The sequence below is a fragment of the Halichoeres trimaculatus genome, unplaced genomic scaffold (genome assembly GCF_033239565.1).
Source record: "Halichoeres trimaculatus isolate MK-OKI-2021-1 unplaced genomic scaffold, fHalTri1.1 fHalTri1_scaffold_19, whole genome shotgun sequence".
Lineage (NCBI taxonomy): Eukaryota > Metazoa > Chordata > Actinopteri > Labriformes > Labridae > Halichoeres > Halichoeres trimaculatus.
In genome coordinates, this window is record NW_027437197.1 from 4004597 (window position 1) to 4018060 (window position 13464).

At 42.2% G+C, this 13464-nt stretch overlaps 1 protein-coding gene across 3 annotated transcripts in view; it reads right to left on the minus strand.

Moving 5' to 3' along the window:
* Positions 1 to 3869: 3869 nt before the first annotated feature.
* LOC141807965 (rho GTPase-activating protein 20-like) overlaps positions 3870 to 13464 on the minus strand; it is a 172813-nt gene continuing 163218 nt past the window's right edge. For all 3 annotated transcript variants that reach the window (XM_074694181.1, XM_074694180.1, XM_074694182.1), the window contains 2 exons: positions 9312 to 9420; positions 3870 to 7277 (listed from right to left, as the gene is read on the minus strand). In XM_074694181.1, coding sequence (XP_074550282.1) covers positions 5635 to 7277; positions 9312 to 9420 — 1752 coding nt within the window. In that variant the 3' untranslated portion in view covers positions 3870 to 5634. The remainder of the gene's footprint in view (positions 7278 to 9311; positions 9421 to 13464) is intronic.

Below are 13464 nucleotides of genomic sequence, written 5' to 3' on the forward strand. Positions count from 1 at the left end.
TCCACCTTTTCATGTATTTATCCATCTTTTTATCCAACCATCCATCTATTCATCCATCCATTCATCCATCCATTCATCCATCCATCTGTCCCTTCTTTTGTGGTGTCATTATCTATTCATCCATCTATCAGACATCCATCAATCCATTTATCGACCTGTTTGTCAATGTATCTATCCCTCTTTCACCCAATGACTTATCCTTTCATCCTCCTATTCCTCTACAATTAACTTCCATGAATTCATGCATCAGTTTGTCTATTAATTTAGCCATCCATCCGTCTGTCCATCTAACCATCCAAATGACCCATCTATCCGTCTTTCTATCTATCCATGAAGTAATTTTTCATCCATTCATCGTCTCATTTATGAATCTGTTCAATATTCTATCCAATATGTAATCATCCATCCATCATCTGTTCATTTTTTCATCATTAATGCAAGAATTTATTCATCCATTGATGCACACATTCATCTACTCATCCATCCATCTATGAACGCTCAGTGTTTCTCCTTTCATTGGTCGCCTCTCCGTCCCCACAGACCGATTTTCTGCTGCTGAAAACTGAAGAGTCTCAGGACGAACTTTATGCCTCTCTCTGTCTCAGTGAATGTTCATATGAAAACTCCTCCTGGGATCCAAACCACAGAGATCTGCCCTGACACTGATCAAAGCCTCTCCAGTCGACAGCAGAGCTGATGTATGCTCCAGGTATGTTAGGCAGTACATTACATCAGGTCTGTATCACCTAAGGAAAGCCGGAGGTGTTTACGAAGAAGACACAGATATTTAACAGCATCTATAAGAAAAGTTATGGGAGAATAAAAGCTGCTGGAGCACGCACCCTGTCATTATCTGCTGCACACGTCCACACAGCACAAACACCTCCAGAGTCCTGTAGGGAAACTCGTCAAGTGTGAGTTTGGGCTTTTATTGGACACATTCCGATTATGCAACAAAGATGTGTTTGGTTTACATCACCGAAACTTCAGAGCAACCTGAGGAGCATCAGACCGGCGGAGCCACATCAGTAAACAGCATGTAAGTCTCAAAGTGGAAAATATGCAACAAATGAGACACACAAGTCTCCAAATCTGAAGCTTTTGAGGATTCAGGCCATAAATCTGCTGCTTTTACAGCCCCGAGTATAAATATGAGTCAACCCTGACTGCTCATGTTCTGCTTCTTGTAGAAGTGTGTGCTGACGGCTTTCAGAAGGAGATTATAAATTAGCGTTAGAAAAACAATTGCGCAGCCACGGTTGATTCTTGTGTTTGTAAATTTTGCCCTCAAACTTTCCAGGCAGTAAATTTCCATATCAGGTTTGTGCTCATAAATCAAACGGCTTGAACAAACTTTGGGTTTGCTAACCGCAGTCAGTGAGGAACCAAAAGACCCTGCGTAAATTGTTTCATAAACTCTGAGGATTGTGTAATCCTCTGACTCTTTTCAGCCTCACAAACTGCAAATCCTCCACCAGAGAGATGTTAATCTGATATTTTCAGAGCAAAACTCAAACTGAAAACAGATAAATTTGTGATTTTAACAGACAAACTGCAGCTCTCTCTGACGTTACGGGGGATAATAATGAGTGAAAGCAAATCGTGGAGCTGTCCAGGCTGCAAAGTGACTGTTTCAGGTCATTGGAGCTGCTCTGCTTTGCCTGCTGTTTCTTATTTAAAACTTTATAGCCCAGTGGAGTACATGTTGAAATTTCATGGCATGTCCTGTCCTGAGGAATTTCTGGATTAAATGTGTCCAAACGGTGAAGACAGCTTCAGTTTGTTTGAGTTAACTATGAGAGTTAAAAGTCTCCACTGATCAGAAATGTGGTTTCTACAAACAGATGTGAAAAAATGATTTTTAAAGGTGTAGTGTGTAATGAAACACTTACTTTGGGAAGAGAGACGAAGGGGAAAATCCTGGAGCACAAGTAAAAACTAAGAGGAACGATGAGAAGAGGTGGTTTGGCGTGATAAACTGACAAAGAAAAGAGGAAACACACAAAGGCTGGTGCAGTCTAAAATCTGATTCAGCTAACAGGTGAAACTAATGAGTGCAATCAGGAGGAGGGTAACACAAGGGCAGGAGACACAAAACCAAACAGGAAACACTTTTATTTGATATTCTATTGTATTTATTTTAGGTCTGATAGGAATTAAAATATCTTAAAATGAATTGGATAAAAGGGCACAGTGGATGATTGCTTTCCTGTCTATTACTTACTGAGAAGCAAATCATAAACCCTGTTTCCATAAACAGTGCCCCTTAGATCAGCCAGATGCCGACAGCCATATCAGTAACATAATAGTGCGACACAGTGTCCCCCGCTGAAAAATCAACGAAGAAAAAAAAAAGACACAGTTAACAAAGAGAAACAATGGAAGACATCCAGCATTTCATCTCTTTGTGATTGGACTGTAGCTCTTTGATACAAAGAACAATCAAGCTTTGTTTCAGAGAAGTCTGTGTGCCGCCAGGAGAAATGCCGCCACTGTCGCACAGGAAGTGACGATTCTTTCAACCAATCAGCAGTCTGCAGTGTTGTAGCTCCACCTTCCAAGGTTGGATCAGTTTAGTCTGGCATCCCTAAGGAAGGGTGCTAAAGGAGAGATGGCTCATCTTGGTTATTTAGGGATCTGTCCCGGGATTAGTCCGGGAAACGCCGGAAAACACATGCATAAGACAAACAGAACTGAAATGATTGGTGGAAACGGGGCTTAAGAGTTACTGCATCACGTCCTGTTGAACAAACACTCCTTCATGTTTTCTCTCATTGTATTATCTAAAGAAAACTTTTGAGTATTCAATTTGGTTTAGTGCCCTTTTTTTATTTTAATTAAACTACTGTAGTTGAAAATAAAGTGCAAGAAACCGCAGTTCCATAAGTGTCCACTTGAGGCTGGCACAAAAGGCAAAGAACCTCCATTAACTCCCATGTTAAACATGCATTTTGGAGCAAATCTAACATAATTACAGAAACCTGCAAACTGTAGAGTTAGCATCTTTTCTTTTACAGTTTTTCTGAACGCTTCATCTTATTTAAAGATGTTAAGCCTTAATCTAAAGAGTCGTCTACAGATCTTTCTGATTTTGGACATGGTTGAGTTGACCGACAGGCTCTCCAGAAGAGGTGACATCGCTCCAGCCAGAAAACAGCAGAGCATATTTTTATTTTCTTCTAACACTACAAGCTTTAAGCATAGACAGTGTATAGAATAAATAGCGGGGCTCCGCCATTGACAATTGTGTGGTTTTGAAGCCAATAATACCCTCATCATAGGCTCTGCCATGGTGCAGCCAGAGTCTGTGCAGTGGAGACAATGAGGGACACTGAGAGAATCTGAGTGTAGTCGGGTGACAAAAATTATTTCTTTCGAGTTTCTAATCTCTTTTTAGCTCTTGCTCCCAACATATTTTACTATTCCTCAAAAAAATACACAAGTTTGTCAGCCGTCAATACTCGTTGAATGTGACGTAAAACCCAGTTTTTTAACCCTTTCACAGCATACAGGTGTGAGAAACATTTCTATGAGGTGTATTAATTTTTTAAAGTTTGACCACAGCCCATCTGGAATGACTGGGGAGACAGAGTTTTTGACCTATACTGCAGCCAGCCACCAGGGGGAGCAGTTTTTGTGGCAACCCCACTTCAACCTGAGCAAGTTCACATCCATTTTTTTTTTTTTTTTTGCATCAATTTCAGTAAAAAAGTGTTGTTGCGTTAGCACATGGCTAAACGGCTAACATCCTACTGAACTCTATGAGCAGAAATCTCAGCGATCCACATCAAAGAACAAACTCAACTCCACCTGCAAAGTAGTTTCACAAGAGCAACATTTATTAAAATCAAAGAAACTTTGTTCTCGTGAGCATTGGAACATCAGATGTACACAATATACAAATGTTGCGTTTGGTAGCAAATATACTTTCTATAGAGACAGCAGCAGCAGAATTGGCATGTACAAAAATACACATTTGATTTTCTCACACAACACAACATACCAAAGTTACAGGATAATGTTTTTATATATAATTAGATATTTCTGTATCATAAATATGAAGAACTATACAGGCTGAACACAACTCACTGTAATGGAGATAACATTTAAAATAATACAGGATAAAGTACTTTTTAAAACCATTTTAATGGTAACACTTGACATGACTGTAGCCTTATTCCAGCGTGTGAGATTATAACACTGTGACGACACTTGGGGAAGGTTACATTATCTTTACAATATATTATTTATATTTTCACTTACTTTAAGTGAATTAACACACTGATATAAGATTATTTAATGTTAAGTGTCACTTAAAAAATCAGCACGTCTTTGTGCTGAAGGAAAATTAGACTTTAATCACCGTGTTAACTTTGAATGGGAAGCTTAAATTTATACAAGTTGGAACTTCAAACAGAAGTTTTGCCTGCTTTGTGAATATGATGAAATGAGGACATAAAACTGTTTTCAGTTGAACTCTCACACACAACAAGTCTTTGCAGTTTTTTTAAGACTGAGAGTTTCTCGGTGAGATTAATGAAGTGCTTTAAACGAAGCATTAAAGGAGATTTCTCCCTCAATGGCACAAGTTTTCAGAAGTCAGAAATCATACACGTATTTTCTTTCACACAAACACACACTGACACACTCCTCCCCCCCTCCCCACCTTCCCACGTCACACAGATATAAACCAGAGCGACACGACAACACTGCGTGCTGTGTGTCCCGAGACTCGGCTCATACGAATAAATACCAGCCCTGTTGTTTCACCGAATCAGACGCACAAACACTTCAGTCACCCCGGATGAAAACATGTCTCACTTTACAGACGTAACTGCTCAATAAAGAAATAAATGCTGTTAAAATAGTCCGACATGTTACAGGTATGTACAGGAGGAGCATCTGCCCGATAACACTACGCCTTTGGCACTGCAGAGAGCATCACAGGTGTTGGTGACGGAGGGATGAAAGCATCTTCATTGAGAATGAAGTCATTGCAATAAAATGACCTTATTGTTGTAATTACAGTGAAAGGAGCAGCATTAATTAGCAGTTGTGATGACTTCGTGGTCAGATTTTAATCAAATTCTCTATTTTGTTGTCTCTTTCGCCGCTAAATGATAAAAAAGTTTCTTTGTATTTCTTTTTCTTTAAACTCTGATCCTTCATTTTTCTTGTGTCGGAAGCAATGACACATTCCAGAGCAGAACACGGACACGCTGCCAGATGCAAATATTTTCAGGGGAGCAAGGTTTTGGCACAAGAGATGTTATTCTGGACTGTTTTGACAACACATCACGACGATGGTTTGAGGATTCAGACGTCCAAATAAATTTTTGTATTGTTTCAGTCGACATGGCATCAATAAATATTTCTGAGGGGGGATAAAACATCTTTACTGGCGAAGAAGAGGAATGCTTTCAAATCTTAATTTCCCCAGAAACACAGAGAGTGTTCCTGTATCTTTAAAAGTCCAACACCTGGGATGTACCACGTGAATAAACGGCGACAGCTTTCTGCGCTGAGCTGATTCCTGTCGGTGTGTTTGGCTGATTATTATCACATGAAGAAACTGTACACACATCAGATTAAAAACTGAGTCTTTTACACAGTTTGTTTGTACAAAGTCGGTATTTACACGTAGGACTCCTCTGCAAAAAACAACTGTTCGAACTCGTCCACCCGAGGATCACTGCACCTCCTGCTCTGCCACTCCCTCTTCCCCTGCATGATCGCCAGCGCCACCTCCTGACTCCTCCTCAGACAACCGTCCGCGTCCTCCTGACCCTGGGAGGAAAAGTAGTCCCGCACAGCCCGGGTCGCGGAGGGAGACAGGCAGAAGCGCGGCTCTGCGTGGTTTGGCTCCACCTCGGACACCTTCAGACCTTTGTTTGAGCGAGGTCTGTCCAGGGTGAGGGTGGAGGAGGGGTGAGAGTTCGCTACGACCTTCGTGGGTTCGGATGCTCGGCGAGGAAGGGGGAGGGTCTTCCTCCCTTTCTGTCCCTCTGTGGTGGGAGTCAGGGAGTGGGACTTCTGCCTCTGCAGGACCAGGGTGGTAGCGTTCTGTCCGTAGAAGACACCCTGTGGGGTCTGCAGGCAGTTATTTTTCACCACCCTCTGGATGACCTCACTTCCTGTCTGTGGCGTGGAGTTGTTGGAGGGTTTGTAGGTGCAGGTCTGGTCGTGGAGCTGCCTCAGCTCTCTGACCGTCAGAGGTTTCTCCGTCCCTCTGTAGAAAGGCGACCGGGTGCGCTGCAGCTGCAGCAGAGCCTGCTGGTAGGACGGCGGGCTGCTGGATCTGCCCTGGCTCGACGTGATGGCGTCCTGGGTGCTCGTGGAGAAGCCGTTACTGGTCGGGTGGACTTTACCGTTGACCACTGGCACGTCGTCCTCTGTGTGTCCATTTTCAGTCTGTCTCGGCGACAGGTGCCGGTCTTTCTTGAGCCAGGTGTTGGGGTGGAGGCCGTGAGAGTTCTGGGAGTTTTGGCCGCTCCGAGAAAGCGGGGTTTCCCTCTGCGGCGGCGAGCCCCTGGGTGACACCTGGGGTCGTCCAGGAAAGAGGGGGGAAAGAGGAGCAGGCTCACCCACTGGGATCACCCCGTTGGAGGTGTAGTCAGTGGAGTACTGCGAGAAGGCGGAGTCCAATGAGCTGAGGGAGGAGCCTGTGGGTGAGGTCGCTGGAGACGACAGGCTGGAGCAGCTAGCATCCAGGCGCAGCGGAGGTGGCGGCGCGTGCTTCGACTTCCTGCGCCCTCCATTCTGGACTTTGACTCCTCCCTTCTCTCCTTTCTCTGCTGCCTCCTCCTTCAGCTGGAGCCCGTTGAGCCTCTGCTCCAGAAACACCTCATCCTCCTCTCCTTCGCCGTCCATCGCGGCATCATAACTCGCTTTCCTCAAGGAGACGTGATCCGTATCGATGTGGACCGTCACCGTCCCCGACTGCGCTGTGTTAGCGACAGCCAAGGCGGGCTCTGAGCTCCTCCTCAGCCTCCTGGGGCCCTGTGATTGGCCGTTGGTCTGGCGGGTGCGAGGCTGTCGCACAGCAGGGCTGAACCTCCGGGGTCTGGACAGCGGGGGGAGCTGCAGGAGGAGCTCGGAGTCAGGGTCGGGATCGGGGTCGCAGTCGCTGAGGGTGATGACGGAGTCACGGCTGCGGCTATCCGGCTTGTCTTTGTCTCGAAGGGGAAGCTGCTCCTGAAAGGGAGACTCCGGGTCGTCGTTCAGCTCGTTCTCAAGGCTGTCGTAGGACGAGTCGTTCATCTGGAACGAGGAAACATCTGGAAGAAAATGAAACAAACAGCTGTCAGACTTTGTCAAGTTTGTCACTTAATCTACTGTGATATTGAACTAATGTTGCAAAAAAAATTATTGGGTGAAAGACATGGTCAGTTGGTGTAACCAATGCTACTCATAAAAAACTAACATTGTGCAAAACATGACTATGATTATTAGGGATGCACAATATATCAGTATCAATATCAGTATTGGATGATGCGTAAACCATTTCTAGAGCACCTTGAACGATCTTTCAAGATCCAAATAATCTTGTTTTCTCCGACTATGTAAACACCAAAACTACTGAAGAAGAGTGGATTCTCTTCTTTTACGTCTCTTTTCCTGATCCAACAAACAGACAAAACATACTTTTTTGATCATGTTCATCTCAGCGCTCCATCCTTTGATTTTAACTTTTTCACAGATTTAAGTTTAAGTGGAGTGAACTTGAGTTTAAAACATGTTTTACTGTAAAAAATAACTGCTAACTTAGTCAGGATATTATTTGGATTTGTGATCCAAAAGTTACCATAACATAACACTATTACTTCTGTTTAATGGTGGCCCTGTCATCTCTTTAAGTTTAAAAATAAACTGAGATATCGAAAAATTCAGTTTGTTCAAAATTTGATCATCTCAGATTGTTGTTTTTTACTTCAATATTCAATCAATCAATCAATCTTTATTTGTATAACACCAATTAATCATAAAATCATAACAAATGTTAGCTCGAGACACTTTACAAAAACATTCACAGGTCTAGACCCATTAATGATAATAAAATGTTATTAGCAGAAACCCAAAATTAAGACAAGATAAGAAGTCTTATCTTATCTTAACCCACCATGAGTACAGGACTTTGCAGCATTTAGCAAGTTACAATGAGAAAAAAACTTCCTTTTAATAGGCAGAAACCTCGGACAGAACCAGACTCATGTTAGACAGACATCTGCCTTGACTGTGATAATACTGATATCTGTAAATATCAGTTATCGGCCATAAAAGCAATATTAATATTGGGAATCTGTATTGACCAAAATTTTCATATCTGTACATCCCTAATAATTATTATTTTGTCAGTCTACTACACTCTAAAAAATTGAACTTCAAATGATTTTTAAACTAACTGACACAAGAATAGAGAGAAACATTGATGTTTTGGCATCAAAACTCACATCATCAACTTTATGAATAAAATATTTCGAATATACTTTGAGGTTATATTTATCATACACTTTGTTGATACAGCAGAGTAGCCCTTCAGTGCCATCTGCTGCAGTGGAGGTCCAGAGGATGTTTTGTAGTTCCAACTCACTTAAAATCTAAAGTATTTTAACAAAAATATTGTTATTAAGAGTTGAAATATGGATATAAAACCTGATCCACAATGCTCAAAAACAGAGAACTCAGTCTGAGAGGAGCCAAGAATCCTGTCTACAGCTAAATGAACAATGTCCTGGTTCATTTCTGAACACAGAACAAGAGACTGAGTGTCGTGTGCTCCTTAAACCCCTGGTGATTATTTATAGAGTGAGGAAAAAGGTTTTTATGAATGAGGATATTTAACACCGTGGCCCCCAGCAATCATTGAAACTACCCCAGGCCGACCTGCTGACCCCAATCAACAGGTCTGAGAGAGCTTAAACCTCCTAATTACATCCTCAGTGAGCTTCAACGGTACGAAGATAGAGCTCCTTTAAGAATAAAAGCCGCTGGAAACTATAAAGAAAGCATGTGTTTACTCTACAGACATATTTGTGCACTTTCACTGCAAGTTGTATGACAGGAAACCAACATTTAGTTGCAGTGATTTCCAAACAGAAAGGTCATTTTGATAAACGATGAAGGTTTGTATCAATTTTGGTGCAGTATTTGGATTTTGTCACGATTTTGTTGCATTTCCTGGAACAACGGAGGAATCTGGACACAAACAGTTCCCGTAATCAGCGTCTTAACTCGTCATCCCCGAGTGTTTATCCAAAGAAGGATGTCGTTCCAGCGGGGAAAGGAGCAATACTGAGAATCTGAGGTCGTACCTGAACCGTGGTCGCTGCTTTTCTGGCTGAAGCTTCTGAACAGGGAGGTGACGTCTTCTCCCAGGACGGTGGTGCAGTTCTCGATGAGGAATCGAACCAGCTCGCACACCTGCAGGGACACAAACGCCACCTGGTTAGGGCAAGGAGTACAACATCCCAGAGGCGGAGTGTTGAGGTTATTTGTTGGAGCAGTTTGTGAGGGGAATGCAGCTAATGTGCATTTTTGCAAAGCCTGCAAAGCCGCGTAAATTTACGCTGTCAAGTAAACATTCGGAAATTAACTCAGTGTGCTGTGGTTTGCTGAAACATTCAAATTTATGCGTCTCTTTTTGCTTCTGCAGCCACCGACTTTCCTCCGTGAAATCTTGACCTAAATAACTTTGAGTGTCCACGTCCAAACAGCTGTCTGGAGTCTGGTTTTTTCATGTGTGTCCCATATCGTCCTTCAGAGAAAACCCTTCATTTGTTTGCTCTTCCAACTACAAGAGTATTTGCATTCCTTACTGATAGAGAAAGCATCAGACTGCTTTTTTCCGGTCCTGGATAACGCCTGGATAATAATATATGACATCATGTTTTGGCTTTGATTATCGCCTGCTCTAATCCTCGTTGAAAGACCATGACGAAGAAGTTCAGTGTTAAAGTTTTGGGCGGATGAGATTTTATTTCGATGTATTGTCATTATTTTTGTGGCAAATACCCAAAGTAAAAGCAGCAAAAGTGAATAAAACATTTCTTAAAAGAGTAAACAGAGCTGAATTTTTTAGAATCATCAGCCCCAGTTGGCGTCCGCCCATTAAAAAGTCACATTACTGAGCTCAAACCACCCACTGTCTTCTAAACTAAACACACACAATTTACCAAACACGTACAGTATGACGTCCCGGGACACAAACACCAGGGACACTCTGAAACGCTGCAGTCATTTCCTCCCACAACTTGTGGAAAATTTCCACTCAAACCTGCTCGTTGTGTTTATAAATGTGATGTTTTTCCCACCGTGGGCCTGCTGCTGTGACACTCCGGGGACAGAGACCCAGTAAGGCCTCCGTGTTTGTTTGAGGGGCCAGATGTCGTCTCTTTATCCGTCTGGATGGCATCGCAGTGAGTTACAGGATGAGTGTAAAGCCTCAAAGAGTGAAGTATCCTGTGCCAGTCGCTGAGTTTCTAAAGTCTCATTTTGATAAAGTCAGTAGAAGGTGAAGAGATTTGACCTAGTTTTGGTATTTTCCAAGATTTTTTTGGAAGAATTTAAGTATTAAAACAGTTCATTAATAAAAAAGAATAGGCTATTAAAGGGTTGTGTGATTTATTGTGATTGTTTGGGGAAAGAAGCGGTTTAGAAAAAGTTTGTCAAGAGAGGCTAAAGTTAGCAGAGCTAGCGTCACCAGCCTTCAATCTTCCTCGCAGGTTTTGCACAACTCCAGTCAACTTCCTACAAAATGAAATGTTAACTTCTACAGGAATAATCCTGCTCAGTCGTCACTTCTAGGTCTCTATACATGTGTGTCAGTGTCTGTGTCTGCTTCGACCCCCTCCTTTGCCTGTTTGTTGATGTTTTGGATGTGTCTGGACTAGGGATGGGTACCTTTTACATTTGAAACGATACAATACTGTTGCCGGTACCTGGCAATCGGTACCGGTACCCCACAGTACTAATTTCGGGTACTTTTTTGTGTGTATGTGGTAAAAAAATATCAATTTGTTTAGTGATGAAATTTATTTTTTTTTCAATTTAACATATTTATTCTTTAATTTATAAGCTTACAATGCTGTGTTCATGTCCAGCATGGAAAATTGCCTACTCTTGCACTCCCTCACAGTCACAAGGATGCATTTAGGTACCTCAATATGGTACCTTTTGGTTTTGTGTGAATCGGTACTTGGTACTTTTGACAGAGTTTGGTCAGTACCCATAAAAGTACCTATTTATTTATTTATTTATTTATTTATTTATGTATTCATTGCACATATAGAAAGATGAACATACATAACAAAAAAAGTAACAATACATAAATAATGGAACAGAAAAAAAAACAGAAACTTCAAGAAAAAAAATGTGCAGGAGGGGCCAAAAATAAAACATAAGGGCTTGTCGTCATCCCTAGTCCCTAGTCGGGACATTTCTGGGCCAAGTAGACGTGGTTGGATCAGCCAATCATCGCGCACCCAGTGTGCAAGTGACTTTGTGAGTTGATGACAGTGAGTGGAAGAAGCTAATCTGAGCGGCTACGATAGCAGACGTAGCACGGAGGAAGAAAAACACATTTAAGCGGAGGTGGACCTTGGCTCAACTTTCAGGAACTTGAAGAGCGAGATGCAAGTTAGCTTTCTGCTAAGCAGGTATGTGTAAAATACCTGTGATTAGCTTGTGCTAACATGCCAAGTCAGATGCACGGCTCTCAAGTCTCTCCCATGTAGAAACACCATGCTACAGGTGGTCGCTGGAGGAGCCCAGTTTGAATGTTATGTTTACTTACGAGGAACCAAAACTCCTGCAGACCCTACCTTTGACCAGACACAGCCTAAACACAACCTTATCTCTATTTTCTGGATCAAAATTCTACCAAAACATGCTGCGCTATGAAATACCGTTCATCATCTGTGCTTGTTTACATCCAGGTTGTAGAGAATTTAAGGCAGTAGCACTACAGCTTCTTGTGCTGATCAAAAAGGGTGTATATTTGATTTTTTCAACGGGCTAACTGTGCAAACCACATCGGCATGATTTAAGTGACAAGTGCGATCATGAAGACAGTGATATAACTAACCTGAACACGTATGCAGATGATTTAAAAGCTATGTAGAAATGTAAAGTGCACCGGCAAGAGTAGGAACAATCTAACAACTATCAGAAATAAATCAGTCAAAAGAATTTGACATTTAGTTTGACTGATGTCTGTCAATGTGAGCGGTATTTCCAGAGTTACGTAACTTCATTAAATCAACAGAACCTTCCTTGAAGCTACACAGTACAGTTAATCCCTTCAGATATTCATCAAAGATCAAACCCAGCGTGAACACCGAGTACACTCCTTCTCCTCAGGTAGCTCAGGTACAGTACGTCTGCTCTTTCCTGACTGCACGTTTGACGTGTTACAAATCAACAGGTCAATCATCGTCTATCAGTTTCACTATCTGCTCTGACAGATTGTTTCACTGTCAGCGGTATGTCAGTGATTCACCACAGAGAGACTCAGATTACTCAATCATCCCAGGAGATTAAAACCTGTTTCTGGTAATCTGGAATATTTGGATATTGTTGCTCTTCTGTGACATGTGTTTGTTATCACTTCACATTCCTCTGACTTGTACCTGAACATGATGTGACACTGCCGGCATTTCAGCTGGCAACACATTGGTATTCCTCTGTCAAAAAGAAAGCAAACAACTAAATCATTCTGTAAATATTGGATCAAATTAAAGTGGCACACATTCGCTGGTTTAGAGGTCAGAAGTCCTGCATTCAGAGTTGCATCATTTAACTTTTTGCACACTAAAATCTGCATCTGCCCTCACAGAGGTATAAATAGAAACGCTGCCCCGTCACGGCACAATGACTCAGACAGATTTACTGACATCTGTCGTTCCTGCGCTTGTTCCTGCCCTGGTGTCCATCATTGCACCGTCTTCTCCCTGCACTCTACACAGAGGATTATGGGTCAGACTGACCTGCCGGCTCTCTGATGCCGGAGGAGTAACCCTGAGTTGTAGGGCATTGTGCTGTTTGTGCTGCGCTGCATTTGACCTACATGTGATAAAACAAACAAATCTTTTTCCTGGAAAAATAAAAGGGCAGAGATACGGGTTGGAGAAGCGCAGATTATTCAGAGTGCGTCACCCGAACGTTGGATCTAAGCTCTTCAGACAAATCCAGCAGAGACGTATTATTAGATCCAGTTTCAGACACACAAGAATAAAACGTTTGTGTTGATATTGACTGTTTTTTTTTTTTTGATGCATCTGAGCTTGAAAGCAGCAGCTACTGCAAATAAATCAAGCAAATAAGACAACACTTTAAAGCAGGGGTAGGAAACCTTTTCCATGACTCGTGCCACTTTAAAATACACTCATGTCCAAAGTGCCAAGACTTAGTTCATTCAAAAAGTCATGGACAGTCGATAGGAAAGTCTCCTTGAATGGTCTTCTGTGC